Genomic DNA, 17,201 nt, shown 5'->3' with positions numbered 1-17,201 from the left:
GCTGCTATAAAAAAGAAGGAACTCTTACCATTTGCAACAGCATGGATGGAACTGGAGAGCATTATGCTAAGTGAAATAAGCCAGTCAATGAAGGAAAAATACCACATGATGTCACTCATTTCTGGATAATAAAGACCATTATAAACTTATGAACAAAAATAGATACAGAGGCAGAGCTGCCTTGAACAGACTGTCAAACTACAGCAGGAAGGCCGGGAAGGGTGGGAGGGCAGGAGGGGGGCGGGTAAGAGATCAACCAAAGGACTTGTATGCATGCATATAAGCATAACCAATGGACATAAGACACTGGTGGGTAGGGGAGGCCAGAGGATTGTCAAGGGCGGGGGGAAAAAAAGGAGACATATGTAATACTCTTTGTAATACTTTAAGCAATAAAAAAAATAAAAAATAAAAAAATAAAAGTTTCAAAATGCTGGTTGTAGAAGTTTTCTTAATAAAATTAAGTGGAATGAAAAACCAATATATTAGAAATAGATTAGAACAAGCACAACATAAGGATGCATAAAAGTCACTCCAAAATTAGCCACTCTTTAGTAACGCATCAGTATATCACACTGTGGAAAATGTTGCTTTGCAAACAGAGGACACTGATCTCACCTGATTTCATTTTCATACTGTGGGGACAGTCTACCTGAATTCTGGTAAAAGCCTTTCAGGAAAGAGGGGGCAGTGAAGGAAGGGGCAGAGAAGGAAGTGTGCAGACTTGGAAGGCTGGAGGAAGAGTTACTCTCCTTGTGCATGCGCCGAGCAGATGGAAGAATGCTGAGTACAGAAAACACAGCAGATTGATCTTAATTTATATTTTGGCAAAGTCTTCATTCACTATGAAAAAGTATATAAACAAGTTCGTGTTATTCATGTAATCTATCCTTTAAAGGCTCAGGGCTGGATCTTATGGTAGGGGTCAGGGGACATGCAGTTCTCTCTATTTAAAAGTATGACCTTGTTTCACCCTTTCACAAATTGAATTCCTCCTGTGTTTGTCTCTACTAACAGTTTCTTAACAATTTTAGGACAAACAGTGTTTGTTTTTACATGCAAAAGATACTTTAAGGGGGAAAAAAAATAGGAAAGCACAAAAAATTACAGGAAACAAGTTCCAGAAGGAAAAAACGATTATCAGTAGTTCAAAGACTTCACAATTTTAAAGACATAAATTCTTCTAACAATTTAAGGACAACATGTTTGGCTGCTGGAATTATCGTATCTTTGGCCTCACAAACATTTATGTCCATATTCTTTCCTACAGCCACGTTTTCATACGAAGCCTTAAATTGCCAGCATAGGTCTTTTTATTTTTAGAAGATTCTTTTCCTAGCATGTTTTTACAACAATACAAACAGCATCTTTTTATATTGATAGAAATTATCTGAGCTTATACATTATAAAATGTAGAAAGCATAGGGAAGAATAGATATCATTTCTAGTTTAAAATAATATTTTAAATTCTTAAAAATAATTTTTCCTGAAAATATAGATAAAGTGATCATAAAAAAAATCTTGATAACAATGTAAAATTTAACCTCTTTTCATTTAGCATTCTGGTTTTTGTTTTTATTTTCTTCATCTGGGATCTCTACCAGACCATGTTTCCCATATCAAACTCACAGGGAAAGAAGAAAAACAAAATTAGCTCTAGGATATAAATTCTGATTTGTATTACACAGTAAGACATATAAAAGTTCTACTACTCCAGATTTACCCCCGTTATTATTTCTTATCAAATGCCAACAATTTGGCTGAGTTATGTTTTTAAATAACCATGTAAAGTAATTCCTACGGCTACTTCCTGTCAACTAGGCTGTGTGTATTCTTTATAGACATCATGTTATTCAAGATAAAATTTTTAACAATTTTCTTATTTGGCTTTAATTTATTATGAAATAAAATATAGTTACTTTTTGTCTCATGCATGAAGGTAATTTAGGTGATTTTTTTGAACCCTTGTATTTTACTGTAGGCCCCCAAGAGAGTTCTGCTGCTCTGTTGTTTTATGAATTTGCTGACTTTGTTTCATTAAGTGATCAAGAAGACACTGATAACATGTCCTGTCAGCAGGTTATTCAGGCGAAACCACATGTGTAATATCTTGCTTCCTCTGTTTTTCTGGAAAAAAAAAGTTTCCATCCAAAATGCTTTAACTCAGCTCTCTGGGTATGCCTTCAATCTTGCCTTGTTTCACCTAGTAACTAAGGTCTTTATCATTCAATTAATTTTGATGATCTTTCTAAAAACTACAGGTAGGCTACAGCACGAAGTCACAACAAATCTTGACTCCACCGTGATCAAAACAGGTCGGGAGGAGCTACTTCCCACTGCAGAGAGAGATCTGGACTCACCTGCACTGTTCGCTGGAGCTCTGCCTCAGGAGAGGGGAGCGCATCCCATGAGCCCTCCCATCCTGCAAATTCAGCTTTCTCTTGGTGATTGACGGCGGGTGGCTGAACGTGTGTGCCCGTCTTCGAAACTGTGGGGAGTCAGAATCCTCTTCAGGGAACGTCTGCCAACCTGAGGCCTGTGGGGAGGCTGGGGGCGTCCCTGGCGGAGAGTCTCCCGGTGAGTAGTCCTGCGAAGCAAGCAGAAGTGAGGTCTTTCTTTCCCCCAGAGATCATGGCAGACCTGTCCACACAGAGCTCAGAAAGGACAGGGCACCTCTTCTTCCTCCTGAGTCAACACAAAGCTGGTGGGTTTTTTTTTTTTCATTTGATCCATGCTGAAGGCTAATCAGTATCACCACAACCCATTTCTTCTGATAGCAGCACCAGTAAAGATGGGCCAGAAAGCGAAAGGGATGATAAGAAAAGGTATTCTTTTCCCTAACGCTTTGTGGTAAAATGCTGTAGCAATTCTCATTGTTGCCAGAAAGATGAAAAGAGATCATGACAAAAAAAAGGGTGGAGTCTGCGTTTACGTATCTACTGATTTCCGTGACATGTCAGTTGCATGCTTCCTGTACTCTCAAAACAATATCACAACGTTTAAGTGTCCACGTCTGGTGGCAGAGCCTTCAGGGAAATAAAATAGAGCCTGTTAAGTGTCTTCCTTCACCATGAATGTTTCTATCCAACTACATGTCCCCTGATAGTACATTTTTTAAAAGACATGAAAAACAGGAAATGAATGAGAAGTGAGTTATGCTGGAATGCATCTCATATTGCATGTGTAGACTTCATAAATCTTTCAATTTAGACAGGTATGCTGTTTATACTCTCCAGAACAATCACCGCTGTAGAAATGCTTAGCTTAATAAACATGAGTTAGGGCTAAAAGACTCACAGCTGAACCAAGTCCTCAATTTTATCAACAGAAAGTTTAATAAAAAAATATTTTAATATTTTTTAATTAATAAATAGGTTGCATATGCCTCAGGTTCCATGTTGCATGATACAGGAAACAGGAAACCAACCCTACTGAGAATTGTCTATGAGATAAAGAGCATAATGTTGCAGTTAAAATGGATAAAAATGGAGGGGGGTAACATGGAGAGAAAACAAAAGATAACAAGAGCACGGCACAAGTGCAGTAATTCCATGGCTCATTTTTCTATGGCTTTGGGGCAATGGCTGCTCAAATACTGTCCTCATACTAGCTCCGAATAGTAAGCGGCCTGATAGAGCAGTTAGTCTGCAAGGGGTATGTTCTGTCTCACATGAGAAAGCTTCAGCTGAGTAAAGAGCAACATGCTCATATCCAGAATCTTCTTATTTAAAACAATAAAGCCTCAAATATATTTTCTGAAATCATAAATGACTCAGAACAAAATAACTAAGCACACAAATTACCATATCAGCATTGGTTTGTGCCAAGTCCCAATTAGTGGTTAAAAAAAGGGGGGGAGGGGCTTGTCCGCTTGCCTACCTTCTCTGAAGCAAGACTGTTTGCCCGTTCAAAGCTGTCCATACTTCCAAGCCGCCCTCTCATTCTGTTAGCTCCCTAGTGAAAAGAATAAAGTTAAAGCATTCAGATGGTCTTAATTTTTACTTTAAAACTACTATAAAAAGCAGTTGGCTCTTTACGTTAGCATTAAATTGATCCCTTTTGTGGTTCACTCAATTTTCTTGGCAGTATTAAGAGCCATTGCAGCACAGTAAATAGAACTATTCACTATCTATTTCCAATATTCTTAACTCAGCCTTTAGATGACTAGATATCAGACCAAGCTTTTTGGAGTCATTTTGGTTACAAGATTAAAACATTTTTCATCCCCACAATCAGTGTGAGAGAGTCCCATTAACTTTGTGTGTCATGTAGATAAACACAAACTGGAAGGCATAGCACATCTAACCACCACATGGCTTAATACATACAACCTTCCTACGACCAAGCAGCAAACATCATAATTCACATTGCAGGATTATAACAGACACATGTTAAGAAGAGAAAACTGCATCCTAAAATGTATGGATTTGAGCTTCATTCATTATTCCATAATCCAAAACAACTTCAATAAAGGATTACTCTCTAAAAAGACTAAATAACAGTCCGCTTCAATATTGGTGAATATTGGATCTTATTTTTCTTTTCACATACCTTTGGTGTAGATCTCATAGATGGTCTAAGAAAGAGGAACCTAAGAGATCATCTTATATACAGGGTGGGGCAAAAGTAGGTTTACAGTTGTGAGTATGTGAAACTGAGTTTATTGTTGTATAACTACTTATAAATTATTGTATTACTTCCCATACAAACAACTGTAAACCTACTTTTGTCCCACCCTGTATTTCCCTCACTTCATACAGGAAGAAACTGAAGCCAACTTTTGAAGGAAAGAGGATGGAAGGGCAGGCTGGGCACCATATCATACAGAAGGTCTTAAGAGACACACCACAGACTGAGGCATTCCATGTAACTCCAAACCCATGGAAAAGCTCTAAAAAGAGTAACTAGAAATATAAACCATGTGATGCAAACTCTGCAAAATAAAAAACACATGATATTTGTACAGCAGTTTATAGTTTTAATGTTTTGTGGCCATACTTTCCTGGGTTTAATTTTTGGAGGGAAGAGTGTTAAATTTCATTTGAATTTTTAATCAAATTAATATCTGCACAAAATTTCAAAAGCCAAATGGTGCTACCAAGCTCAAAACGAGAAGTGACAGCCACCATCCCGCCCCCCTCTCTCACACACTGAATCCCATTCTCCAAAAGCAAATACTTGAAAGTGCATTCAAATACTTGCTTCTGGTATTCAACTTATATTACTATTCCTAAGCTTTCCGCTTTAGGCACTATTTATTCACTTCCTCCTTCGGAAGATGAGACTTTAGTATTCTTACTTCATTACCCACTCCTAAACACACTCTCTCTTTCCCTCCTCTCTTAATAGTTATATCACAGGTTTCAGTTAAAACAATAATGTGTGATTCAGTGGTTCTCAACATTCCTAATGCCGCGAGGAACTTTAATACAGTTCCTCATGTTGTGGTGAACCCCAACCATAAAATTATTTTTGTTGCTACTTCATAACTGTAATTTTGCTACTGTTATGAATCGTAATGTAAATATCTGATATGCAGGATGTATTTTCATTGTTCGCGACCCACAGGTTGAGAACCACTGGATTAGATTATTATGACTTTGTAAATAGTGTTTGCAGCTGAGCTATATATTTGACTCTTACTACAACTTATAACTTGTGCAATCTGTTTTTCAAAGAGTTAGCGATCACTGATGTATTACAGAAGTCACCAACAGATCTCAGTAGGGTCAAACAACCCAAAATCTATCAATTACATTTTTTTCTTTTCATTTGAGTTACCCATTATGAAGGCCTCTGTCTCCTGACCCAGTCTGGACTGGCTGCAGTGTAGGCTTGCTAAACAGATCTGCCCAGTATTTTCCTTCACTATGAACCTAGAGATATCTTTTAATGCTGCCCTATGTTGGAATTTCTGTTTCCGTGATCCCAGGTCTTCCTCTTTCTCAGTTTCCTTCTGCATTTTGGTAGAGCACCTACTCCAAGTGCTTTCTGAAAAAGGGAGACTGGGAAATAGTTTTTTTAACTTACATGTCTGTAAATGTCATTATTCTACGCTTATATTTCATTAACAGTTCGGCTGGATATATAATTTTGGTTACAAACGTTCCTTCACAATGCAAGCATTGCTCAAGTGCCTTCTGGCACCGAAGACTAATGCCATTGTGACGGAGCCTTTGTATGGCCTGCTATCTCTCTCTGGAACTGATTCTAAGTTTACCCTTGGGCGTTCTGAAGTTTCACAACCATGGGCTTGGCATGGCTTTATTCAGTCGTTCTATTGTACATATTCTGAGCCCATTAAGTCCGGAAACATGCCCATTAGCTCTGGGAAATTTCTGAAATGATTTCTTTGAAAACTTCTGCATGCACTTTCCCTTTCTGAAACCCCCAGCATTTGGCTATTGGATCTTCAGACTAATCTTTTGACTTTTTACCCTGTTCTCCTATTTTCCATCTCTTTGCCATTTTGCTTTACTTTCTTGAAGATTTTTTTAACTGTAGCTTCCTAGACTTTGACTTTTTCTTTTTATGTCTATTATCAGAAAGTTTTGCGTTCTTTCTTGTTCTCAATTGACTATTTTATATTTATGGTATCCTATCTTGTTTCATGCAAGCAATATTTATTCTTATCTATGTATATTACTTATAGGGTTATATTACTGGTGGTTCTCTAACAATTACATAAGCAATAAAATTAAGAGATGCATGCTTATCGTGTGCTATGTACTATATTAAGCATTTTACACTGCATTATCTCATTTATCCCTCACAAAAATTATGTGAGGGAGGTGTAGTTTTTAGCTCAACTTCACAGATGAAGAGACTGAAGCTCTGATATGATTACGATGCCAAAGCTTACATCGCTAGTTAAAGGACAAAGCATCGATTTGAACCCAGGAAGCACAATTTAAAAGTGAAGCTCTTGAGCTCTTACTCAATACTCCTCCCTGAGATAGAGCTTTGTGAAAAGTAGAATTACAAACAAAACTAGCCTTCATTGGTTACATGTAATAACACAAATGCCTAGAATCTGATTAAGGTTATTTCAGTTCTTCAGTTCTATACTATAACATGTCACACTTCCAATAATAAACTATATTTGCTGATGATAAATGACTGGGTAACTGTGTGTGGCCAAGAGGTAAATATTATAAAGACCAGGTCACTTTCTGCAATTTTTTAGCTGCTGCTTACATGCCAACCTGCCTGGTTATCTTAAACAGGTTATTTGCTCACAATAGTAAAAGTAGTAAGATGGGTATTGAACCATTTGCATTATTACAATAGCAACGTAAATCACACATTTTACTCACAGAGGTATTTTACCCATGTATTGCGTGTGCATGTATATGTGTGTACAAAAAAAAACTTACTGAGGTGTTGGGGGTCCATCCATCTTCTAGCATGTATTAGTACTTCATCTCTTTTTATCTATATTTCATTGAATGGCTTTTCCAGCTTTTTAAGGTTTAAACTTAGATTATTAAATTTGTATCTTTCTTCTTTCTAACATGGACGTTTAGTGCTGTAAACTTTCATCTAAGCACTAATTATTTCCATCATACTTACAAAGGGTTTCTTTATTCTTCATCTAATTGAATACGTTGCTTTTCTTCTATTATCATTATTATTTTTTGGTTTTTAATGTCCTTTAATATTCCAAGAAAAAGGTAATAGGATGAGGAACATGAGAGCTGATGAATATGTCCATCAGGTTCAATTATAATACTCCCTGAAGAATTTAAAGACACTTTTTTTTCAAGCAAGCACTTCACCCAATCAGTACATTCCTATCATGTTCTTGACCAAATGCCTGAGATCAGAGTTTTTAAATCTTGGCACTATTGACATTTGGTTTGGACCTGATAATTCTTTTTGTTTTGTTTTGTTTTGTTTTTTATTAATCCTCACCCGAGTATATTTTTTCCATTGCTTTTTAAAGAGAGTGGAAGGGAGGGAGAAAGGGATGCGGGGAAGGCGGGGAGAAAGAGAGAGAGAAAAACATCAACGTGAAACATCAACAACACATATATTGGTTGCCTCCATGCCCCAACTGAGGCCGGAGTTGGAAACTGCAACCCAGGTTAAAAAAAAAGAAAGAAAACTTACTTATTGTTTTAATTATTCACACATTTTCAACAAGTAAGGACAATGGATATTACTCTGAAGAAAGCATGAAATGAGGACTGTTTTCCAATGACTCACACTTTAATTTATAGTCCTTTTTTAGAAATATGTATATTAATAAATATATTCATAAATATTCTCTTTTGGTAAACTTCAACTTGAGAAAAAGCAACAAACAATCTGAACACAAGACTGTCTTTTCACCTCTGAACAGACAGCTGTTTCAGTTTTACTATACTGTGATTTGGTAATACATGTGTCAAGCCTTTTCCCTTGGACCCACTTTTTGATTGTCAGGGATCTGAGCTTCTCAGCTATTGAAAAATGTATCCTATTTCATAAACAATTACAGTCAATTAAATAAAATATTTTTACATTTAAAAATGACAGTAATTATGAGTCAAACTTTAAGACTGAAGTGTCAATTTTCTACTTTTTATTCAAAGAGGAAAAACAAAACAGACAAATTTTAGTACACAAAACCCCTTCTCTATTGTAACCTTTGATACAACATGGGTAGCTGCCAACCTTCCCAGTAAGTCCATTCTGCTGCACATGGTGCAAGCAAGACCTTGTTTGGTCACGTAATTTATGACACTTGACGGCATTTGTGACATAAAAGCTACAGTATCCACCTTGATCAAAATAGACTGGCTGTGCTCTTGCTTAAAGTGTCATTACCGACATTCAAAGCTACGAAGTAGCACTTCAAAGACAGCGGAGCAGGTATTGTGCAGAATGCCAAAGTACTAGCTGGATTAAGAGAGGAACTCTACATATCCTTTTGTCATTTGGTAAATAGCAACGTTTCAGAGCTCCCACTGTTTGGACCACTTCATATCTATAATGTGATACTTTCCTAATATACTGACAGTTCATCTTCACAGTAATGTGAGGTAAGCTGATAGTAGTATGCCTGTTTCATAAATGAGGAAACTATAGCTTAGAGAAGGTAAGTAATTTTCCCAAAAATTAAAATATAAAATCTGCTAGGGCCAGGTCTTGAATTCACATCCCCTGACCATCTATCTAAATGGACTTTCTATTAAAATTCTCACCAACACACCATGGAAGACAGGGGAAAGAGAGGAGGAAGGGAGGAAAGAGAAGGAGGGGAGAGAGGGAGGGCGGGAAGGAAGGAAGGAAAGGAGGGGGGGAGGGAGGAACAAGAAAGAGCATAGCTAATTAATACACTTTGAAGAAAATAAGGTAGTAAAAGTTTTAAGAAAAAGTTGCATGAACACACTTCTGAGTAATCTCCTTAGATACTCTTATTCTAGATTCTGTGTCTGGTGATAAAATAATAGCACTGAAAGCTGCATACTTGCTTTTGATAGACTTAGAAGAATCTCAACCATTAAGAAAAATACCTATAGAAGTATTTTGATTTCTAGCAAAATAAAAAAATAACAGCACTATATATCAGAAGTTACAATGTCCTAATGCTATTGCACTTTCTTGACCTTGTCACTCTTGAAGGTAACAGGCTACTGATTATTTTGTGGATTATCCTATATAATAAAAGCCTAATATGCTAAGTGTCTGACCATTCGTTCAACCATTTGACCAGTTGCTATGATGTGCACTGACCACCAGGGGCAGACTCTCCGACCAGTAGGTTAGCTTGCTGGGACTGAGCAAGAGGGGCCGGACATGCCCTGGAGCCCTCCTGCAGTTCCTCCCCAGTTGACCAACCTCCTGTGGTCTTTCCCCAGCCCCAATTGTGCACCAGTGGGGTCCCTCAGCCTGGCCTGCACCCTCTCCAAATCTGGGGGTGTCAGAGAGCCGGTTTCAGCCCAATCCCTGCAGGCAAGGCCGAGGGACCCCACTGGTGCACAAATCCGTGCACCAAGCCTATAGTAGAGAATAACTTGAGTTTGTTGATATTTCTTCATGATCAGGTTCAGGTTCTGCCCCTTTAGCAGAAATACCACCAAAGTATTCTTTGTATCAGATGTCCTGTTGCTGATGATATTCAATTTCATTACTCCATTTTAAACTTACTATTTTCCTCTTTGTAAACAGTAAGTATTAATTAAATCCTGTTCAAACTCTCAATGTATTCATTTATTTTTCATGTCAGAATAGACTCATGGTTTCCTATGTTATGCAACAGATTCATATGTTGCTATCATTCATTTTGATGCTCATATTGTCTCAGGTGTCACCAGTGGGAGCCCTTTATGGTTTTTATGTCTTTATGACATAGCAGCATCTTTCTTTGAGCATTTCCTTACTAGTTAGATTACCAAGATACTCTGGTCTTATCTTGTACTTTCCCTACAGTCCTGAAACTAGCCATTTCTCCCAGGATCATGGTTGTCTCTTGTAGAATGATATATAGAAACCCAAATCTGGGTATTTGTCACCCAGCAAGACTTAATTCATTATCTGATATTATTTGTAGAAAAGCTGGTCCCAGCTCCTATCAGTGGACAGAGCCAGAGACCATATGTACACATTTAAACACATATGTCAATACATATATTATATGTATCCTATATAATAAAAGGGTAATATGCAAATTGACCATAACAGCAGAATGACTGGTCACTATGACATACACTGACCACCAGGGGGCAGATGCTCAATGCAGAAGCTGCCCCCCTGGTGGTCAGTGAGCTCCCACAGGGGGAGCTCTGCTCAGCCAAAAGCCAGGCTGACAGCTGCCAGCACAGCGGTGGTGGTAGGAGCCTCACCCGCCTCCTCAGCAGCGCTAAGGATGTCCGACTGCAGCTTAGGCCTGCTCCCCGCTGGCAAGTGGACATCCCCTGAGGGCTCCCAGGCTGCCAGAGGGATGTCTGACTGCCAGCTTAGGCCCGATCTCCCAGGAAGCGGGTATAAGCCAGCAGGTGGACATCCTCCAAGAGGTCCCAGACTGCTAGAGGGCACAGGCCAGGCTGAGGGACCCCCCGAGTGCACAAATTTTTGTGCACTGGGCCTCTAGTCCTATCTAATAATAGACAAACATGGTAATTGACCGTACCTTCGCTATGCCTCCCATTGGCTAATCAGCGAGATATGCAAATTAACCCAACCAAGATGGCAGCCGGCAGCCACACAGCTGAAGTGAGCAGGAGGCTTGCTTGCTCCAGTGATGGAGGAAGCCAAGGTTCTCTGCCTGCCGCGGCCTAGCTCTAAGCTCCAAAAGCAACAAAGTTTCAATTATAGAAGGTAAACAAACCCCAGATACCTGCTTTCAGCTGGCCATGGCCACGGAGCTGGAGCGAGCAAGAGCCAGATCTCAGCTCCAGTGACGGCAACAAAGTTTCAATTATAGAAGCTAAACAAACCCCAGATACCTGCTTTCAGCAGGCTGTGGCCATAGAGCCGAAGCGAGCAGGAGCCCGGTTCTTAGCTCCAGTGATGGCAACAAAGTTTCAATTATAGAAGGTAAATAAATCCCAGAATAAAAAAAAAAATAAAAAAAGGAGAGGCTGGGAGCTTCAGTCTCCAGCCAGCCTGAAAACGGCCCTCAGGCCCTCACCCAGACTGGTCAGGCACCCCAGTGGGGCTCCCACTCTAAAGGGTGTGTGGCCAGCCTGAAAATAGCCATCAGCCCCTCATCCAGGCTGGCCTGGCACCCCAGTGGGGAACCCCACCCTGAAGGGGGTGTGACAAGCTGCAAACAGCCATCAGCCCCTCACCCAGGCTGGACAGGCACCCCATCAGGACCCCCACCCTGATCCGGGACACCCTTCAGGGCAATCCAGCTGGCCCCCACCCGTGCACCAGGCCTCTATCCTATATAGTAAAAGGGTAATATGCAAACTGACCCTAACAGCAGAAAGACTGGGAATGACTGGTTACTATGACACACACTGACCACCAGGGGGCAGACACTCAATGCAGGAGCTGCCCCCTTGTGGTCAGTGCACTCCCACATGGAGGAGCTCTGCTCAGCCACAAACCAGGCTGATGGCTGCCAGTACAGTGGTGGTGGTGGGAGCCTCTCCTGCCTCCTCAGCAGCACTAAGGATGTCCGACTGCAGCTTAGGTCTGCTCCCCGCTGGACATTCCCCGAGGGCTGCCGGGCTGCCAGAGGGATGTCTGATTGCCAGTTTAGGCCCAATCCCCCAGGAGAAGGCCTAAGCCAGCAGGTGGTCATCCCCCGAGGGGTCCCAGACTGCGAGAGGGCACAGGCCGGGCTGAGGGACCCCCGCCCCCCCGCCCCAGAGTGCACAAATTTTTGTGCACTGGGCCTCTAGTAATATATAAAATCCTATTCCTCAAAAATATAGATAGATGATAGATGATTCATAGATAGATAGATAGATAGATAGATAGATAACCAAGATTCCATGCTGTTACTTCTGAGTTGAATCCAACAACACAGAGTTCATTATAATTTCCTCCCTTTGTATATTTGTAATTCCTTTCTCCCAACATCCCACTATCTTAATACATTATATCCCCTCTGTGCAATTGGTCTCCACAACTGCCACCTCACAGACACTCTCCCCATCCTACTCAAGTTCCAACACCCATGCTGAGTGCCACCCCCAGGCATGGTCGTCATCCCCACCCTGCACAGACTCTAACTCCTTGTATCAGGCACCATGAGTGCTTTCTCCTCTCCACTCTGGCTCTGACACCCTGCACTGGGCCTCATCAACTCAGGCTGCAACTTCCTAAGTTGACACCCTCCTCACCACACTCTGGTTCCCACATGCTGCCTTGGGCCACCCCACATACAGCACCCACTAGGCACTGTCACTCTGCTCTGAGCCACTGCGGTTCCCCTGCTCTCCAACCCCAAGACACCTGCTGTTAGTTGATCTCACTAACAGCATTAGGACTGAATTGTTCAGGAAGAAGAAAATGAAAGGGAATAGGAATCACTTTGCTTATTTTTAAATAGACTATATTCTTCCTCCAGATTTACTAAAAGGAATACATAAATTTCTGTTCACTTATACTCAATATTTTCAGCATTTCCTATCAGCTCCTAAAATGAGCAAAAGAAGGATTTCTTTATAACTTTACTAGAGGCCTGGTGCACAAAATTAGTGCACTCAGCGGGGGGGCTGGGTCCGTCCCTCAGCTCAGCCTGTGCCCTCTCGCAGTCGGGAGCACTTGTGGGATATCCAACTTATGGCTTAGTCCCGCTCCCCACGGGGAGCAGATATAAGCTGGCAGTCAGACATCCTTAGCATTGCTGCAGAGGTGGGAGAGGCTCCCGCCATCGCCACTGTGCTTGCCAGCCATGAGCCAGGCTTCTAGCAGAGCAACACTCCCCCTGTGGGAGTGCACTGACCACCAGGGGGCAGCTCCTGTGTTCAGTGGGATTGGGCCGAAACCAGCTCTCCAAAATCCCCTGAGGGGTCCTGGATTGTGAGAGGGCACAGGCCAGGCCAAGGGACCCCACGGGTGCATGATTGGGGCCAGGGAGGGACCCAGGAGGTTTGCCAGCCAGGGAGGGACTGCAGGAGGGCTCCAGGGCATATCCGGCCTGTCTTGCTCAGTCCTGATCGTCCAGACCCCAGCAGCAAGCTAACCTACCGGTCGGAGCGTCTACCCCCTGGTGGTCAGTGCACGTCACAGCGAGCGGTTGAATGGCCTTAGCATATCATTAGCATATTACCCTTTGATTGGTTGAACAAATGACCCAACAACAGTAGACTTAGCATATTAGGCTTTTATTATATAGGACTAGAGGCCTGGTGCACAAAATTCGTGTACGGGGGGGGGGGGGGCAGGGGGAGGGGTGTCCCTCAGCCTGGCCTGCACCCTCTCCAATCTGGAACCCCTTGGGGGATGTCCAACTGCCAGTTTAGGCCCGATCACGCAGGGCTCCTAACCACTCACCTGCCTGCCTGCCTGATTGCCCCTAACTGCTTCTGCCTGCCAGCTTATCGCCCCCTAACTGCTCCCCTGCCGGCCTGATTGATGCCTAACTGCTCCCCTGCCAGCCCATTCACCCCCAACTGCCCTCCCCCACTGGCCCGATTGCCCACAACTGCCCTCCCCTGCAGGCCTGGTTGCACCCTATTGCCCTCCCCTACAGGCCTGCTCTCCCCCAACTGCCCTCCCCTGCCAGCCTGATCTTGCCCCCAACTGCCCTCCCCTGCTGGCCTGGTCACACCCTATGGCCCTCCCCTGAAGGCCTGGTCACCCACAACTGCCCTCCCCTGCGGGCCCTCTTGTGGCGGCCCTGTTGTGGCAGCCATCTTTGATGATGTCGTGCAAGGGCATCACATCATGCCACCTAGGCTTTTATTATTTAGGATATATCGTCACTAATAAATCTCTATTAGTGAAATTCAGATATTATAATAACCAGAATAAATCTATATCTGAGAATGAAATTTACCCTGGGAGATTATTTAAATTGTGTTAACAAAATTACAGTTATCACGGTAGTTTTTGTTGTTTTTTAAAAAAGGACTTTTCTGTGAGTCAATTGAGAATGAAACAAAGCAGATACTAGTAAAGAACACAGATATTAAAAGGGTCTCAGTGTACTCTTACCCTTGAAAAGATATTCTCCAGGGAGCTAGTTAAAGATCTCTTAGCTTTATTTTTCAGAACGTCAAGTTTGAACCTTCCACTGCTTGCCGCATTTTCCGGTATTGTACTATTTGAAAAAGTCTATAGAAAGAAAAACAGATAAATTTTAGTTGGGAATACTCAAGGTTAATTGAGGCTTTAAAGATGCCATTAAAAAGCACAAGAATTCTTCTGCAGCTCTATTAAGGAGAAATAATTTAGGTTCCACACTGTGAACAGACAGATTATAAGGGAAGGGATTTACTTTTTAATACTGTAAGTAATAAAAAGACAGAAATAAGGTCTTTCCTTTATGCCTTTTCTTTCTGCTAATTTATTCCATCTGCATTTAACAAAAATTACACTGGAAATGTTTTTATTGTTGTTATTTTGATCATCAACTATAGCCATTTCTTTTGAAGTTGCATATTTGTATTTAAATTGCCAAGGAAAGTGCAGGAAATATGTTTTAAAAAATGCATTTTCTGGAAAGCTGGATTCCTCTATGGCCTCTATTACAATTCCATTGTCTTTTTTGTTGTTGTTGTTGTTAATCCTCACCTGAGGGCATTTTTTTTCCATTGATTTCTTAGAGAGAGTGGAAGGGAGGGAGGTGGGGAAAGAGAAACAGAAAGGGAAGAAATATTAGCAGGAACTATAATTTGTTAAAAATCTTTTCTTTATAGTGTCCTCCATCACACAAAAAACAATGCACATACGAGTAACTACTCACCCACTGTTTTTGTCCTTCTGGTCAACATCACTATCACCATCAATGACTGATAAAAGCAAACCCCTTAATAGATTTTAGTCTACAGACTCATAGAGAGAGAGAAGGCAGACAGCTCTCAGTGGTGGGGAGGGAGGGTGTTGGGGAGGATTAAGCAAATAAGAAAAAAGAAGAGAGAAAGCACTCACTGACATGGACAACAGTGTGGTGATTGCAGGGGGTGGGGGTGGGTAGAGATGGAAGAGGGCATAGAGGAGATAAATGGCTATAGAAAAAATCAAATAGCTAAATAAACAACAACTCAACACCTTCTAAAAAAAAAAAAAAAGATTTTAGTCTTTATGTCTCTTGACCTTCCTATTATATCACTGGCCATTGTTGATCTTATTTCAGCTCTCTCCTACCTTGGTCACCTACCATAATAAACCTTTCTAAGCCCCTTTATACTACATTATTCCCTTTCAGTCTGGTTCACTGGCCTAATGTTAATCCACTCATTGCCTGAAATGTGGGTGTTCTTTAGCACATCACCCTCTGACTTTCAATCTCTGCCAAAGCTCATTTTCTTCACATTTACACTACCAACTCAAATGCCTCCATTTTTTTTAAATTAACCTATTTTTCTAATTAAATCTCAAGCACGTTTCTTAAACTCTTCTCATTTCCATCCTGTACCCCACTTCATCTTCCTTCTGTGTTTTCTACCTCTGTTTTATCCAGTCTCCCCAAATCCGAAACCTTGAAGCCTCCCTCTCCCTTCCTTTGCATATCTATCCAGTCAGGCACTAAATCCTAACGATCATGCCTCACATAGCCCTGAACTCAGTTCCTCTCCGTGTTCTCGTTTGGCCTCTCACCCAAACAAAATTTTCAAGACAGAACCATTCAATCTATTTGTGTACCCATGCTATCTCTGCCTGCTAATACTTATATCATTGTACTAATCACACCTTATATCCATATTTTAATTTATTTGAGTACATGTTGGTTTCTCCTCCTAAACAGTTAGATGGCAGAAAAGAGCTGTCATTATTCATCACCACTGCCTAATAATAGTATGCACGTTATAAAAGTTTGTGCAAAAATTAAATGAATCACTTCTCACATATTCCACTGTAAAATTCTCCGAACTTGAGAATGTGACTTTATTCCTAATGCTGTCAACACCCATCAACCTGTCCACAAATTGACTGTTACTGTGATAATAAAATTTTCTATTTCAAGTACAAATCTGGTCTTCTCACACTCTTACTTGAAATCCTTCAATGACCAAGGCATAGCACTGAAGGCTCTTCATCATCTCACCATTGCCTGTCCTTCCAGCCTTATTTCCCCATCAATCTCCAAGAGCCCCCTAAAAAAACAGTATGTACTTCCAGGGCCTGCATGGAGCACGTGTTCACTCCTGGTCACAAAGTTACTACACAACTTTGTGCTCAATGTCCCTTTCTTAAAACATACTTCCTCACCTTCCTGATTAGCAAACATTATCTCCCTTAAAACTCCAGCTACCTCCCCCCCCCCCCCGCCAAAAAAATCTTCTTGAATTCTTTAAGTCTTCCCTCTACCCTACTCTACTCCAGCTCCAGAGCAAAGGCGTAGCTACTTTTGTGCTCACTGCACATCCTTTTAAAAAGCTATTTTGTTGCCTCTATTATGTGTGTCCATCTGTTTGCAATCCCGTTTGGCATATATGAGCCCTTCTCTGGAGGGAACATCATTTATTCATCACAGTTTTGTTCAACATTATCACTCAGGTTGGCTCATAGAAGGTTCTCTGGAAGAACCTGTTCAACGAATAAGTTAAGGAATCACTAGTAAAGTGATATGTGATTTGTATCACATTAATCAG

General features: G+C 41.1%; 1 protein-coding gene across 6 annotated transcripts in view; it reads right to left on the bottom strand.

Moving 5' to 3' along the window:
* Positions 1 to 17,201, bottom strand: part of TBC1D4 (TBC1 domain family member 4) — a 196,706-nt gene that overhangs the window by 36,887 nt on the left and 142,618 nt on the right. For 4 of the 6 annotated variants that reach the window (XM_036301318.1, XM_036301317.1, XM_036301320.1 and 1 more), the window contains 4 exons: positions 14,602 to 14,721; positions 3,880 to 3,954; positions 2,361 to 2,587; positions 619 to 783 (listed from right to left, as the gene is read on the bottom strand). In XM_036301318.1, the coding sequence (XP_036157211.1) occupies positions 619 to 783; positions 2,361 to 2,587; positions 3,880 to 3,954; positions 14,602 to 14,721 (587 nt within the window). Of the gene's footprint in view, positions 1 to 618; positions 844 to 2,360; positions 2,588 to 3,879; positions 3,955 to 14,601; positions 14,722 to 17,201 lie in introns of those variants that run through there. The other 2 variants (XM_036301319.1, XM_036301322.1) reach the window with 2 other exon arrangements.

Source organism: Myotis myotis, unplaced genomic scaffold (assembly GCF_014108235.1).
Source record: "Myotis myotis isolate mMyoMyo1 unplaced genomic scaffold, mMyoMyo1.p scaffold_m19_p_3, whole genome shotgun sequence".
In the NCBI taxonomy this organism is placed as follows: Eukaryota; Metazoa; Chordata; class Mammalia; order Chiroptera; family Vespertilionidae; genus Myotis; species Myotis myotis.
Note: the sequence above shows the minus strand (reverse complement) of the source record. Positions and strands in the feature narration are given on the sequence as shown.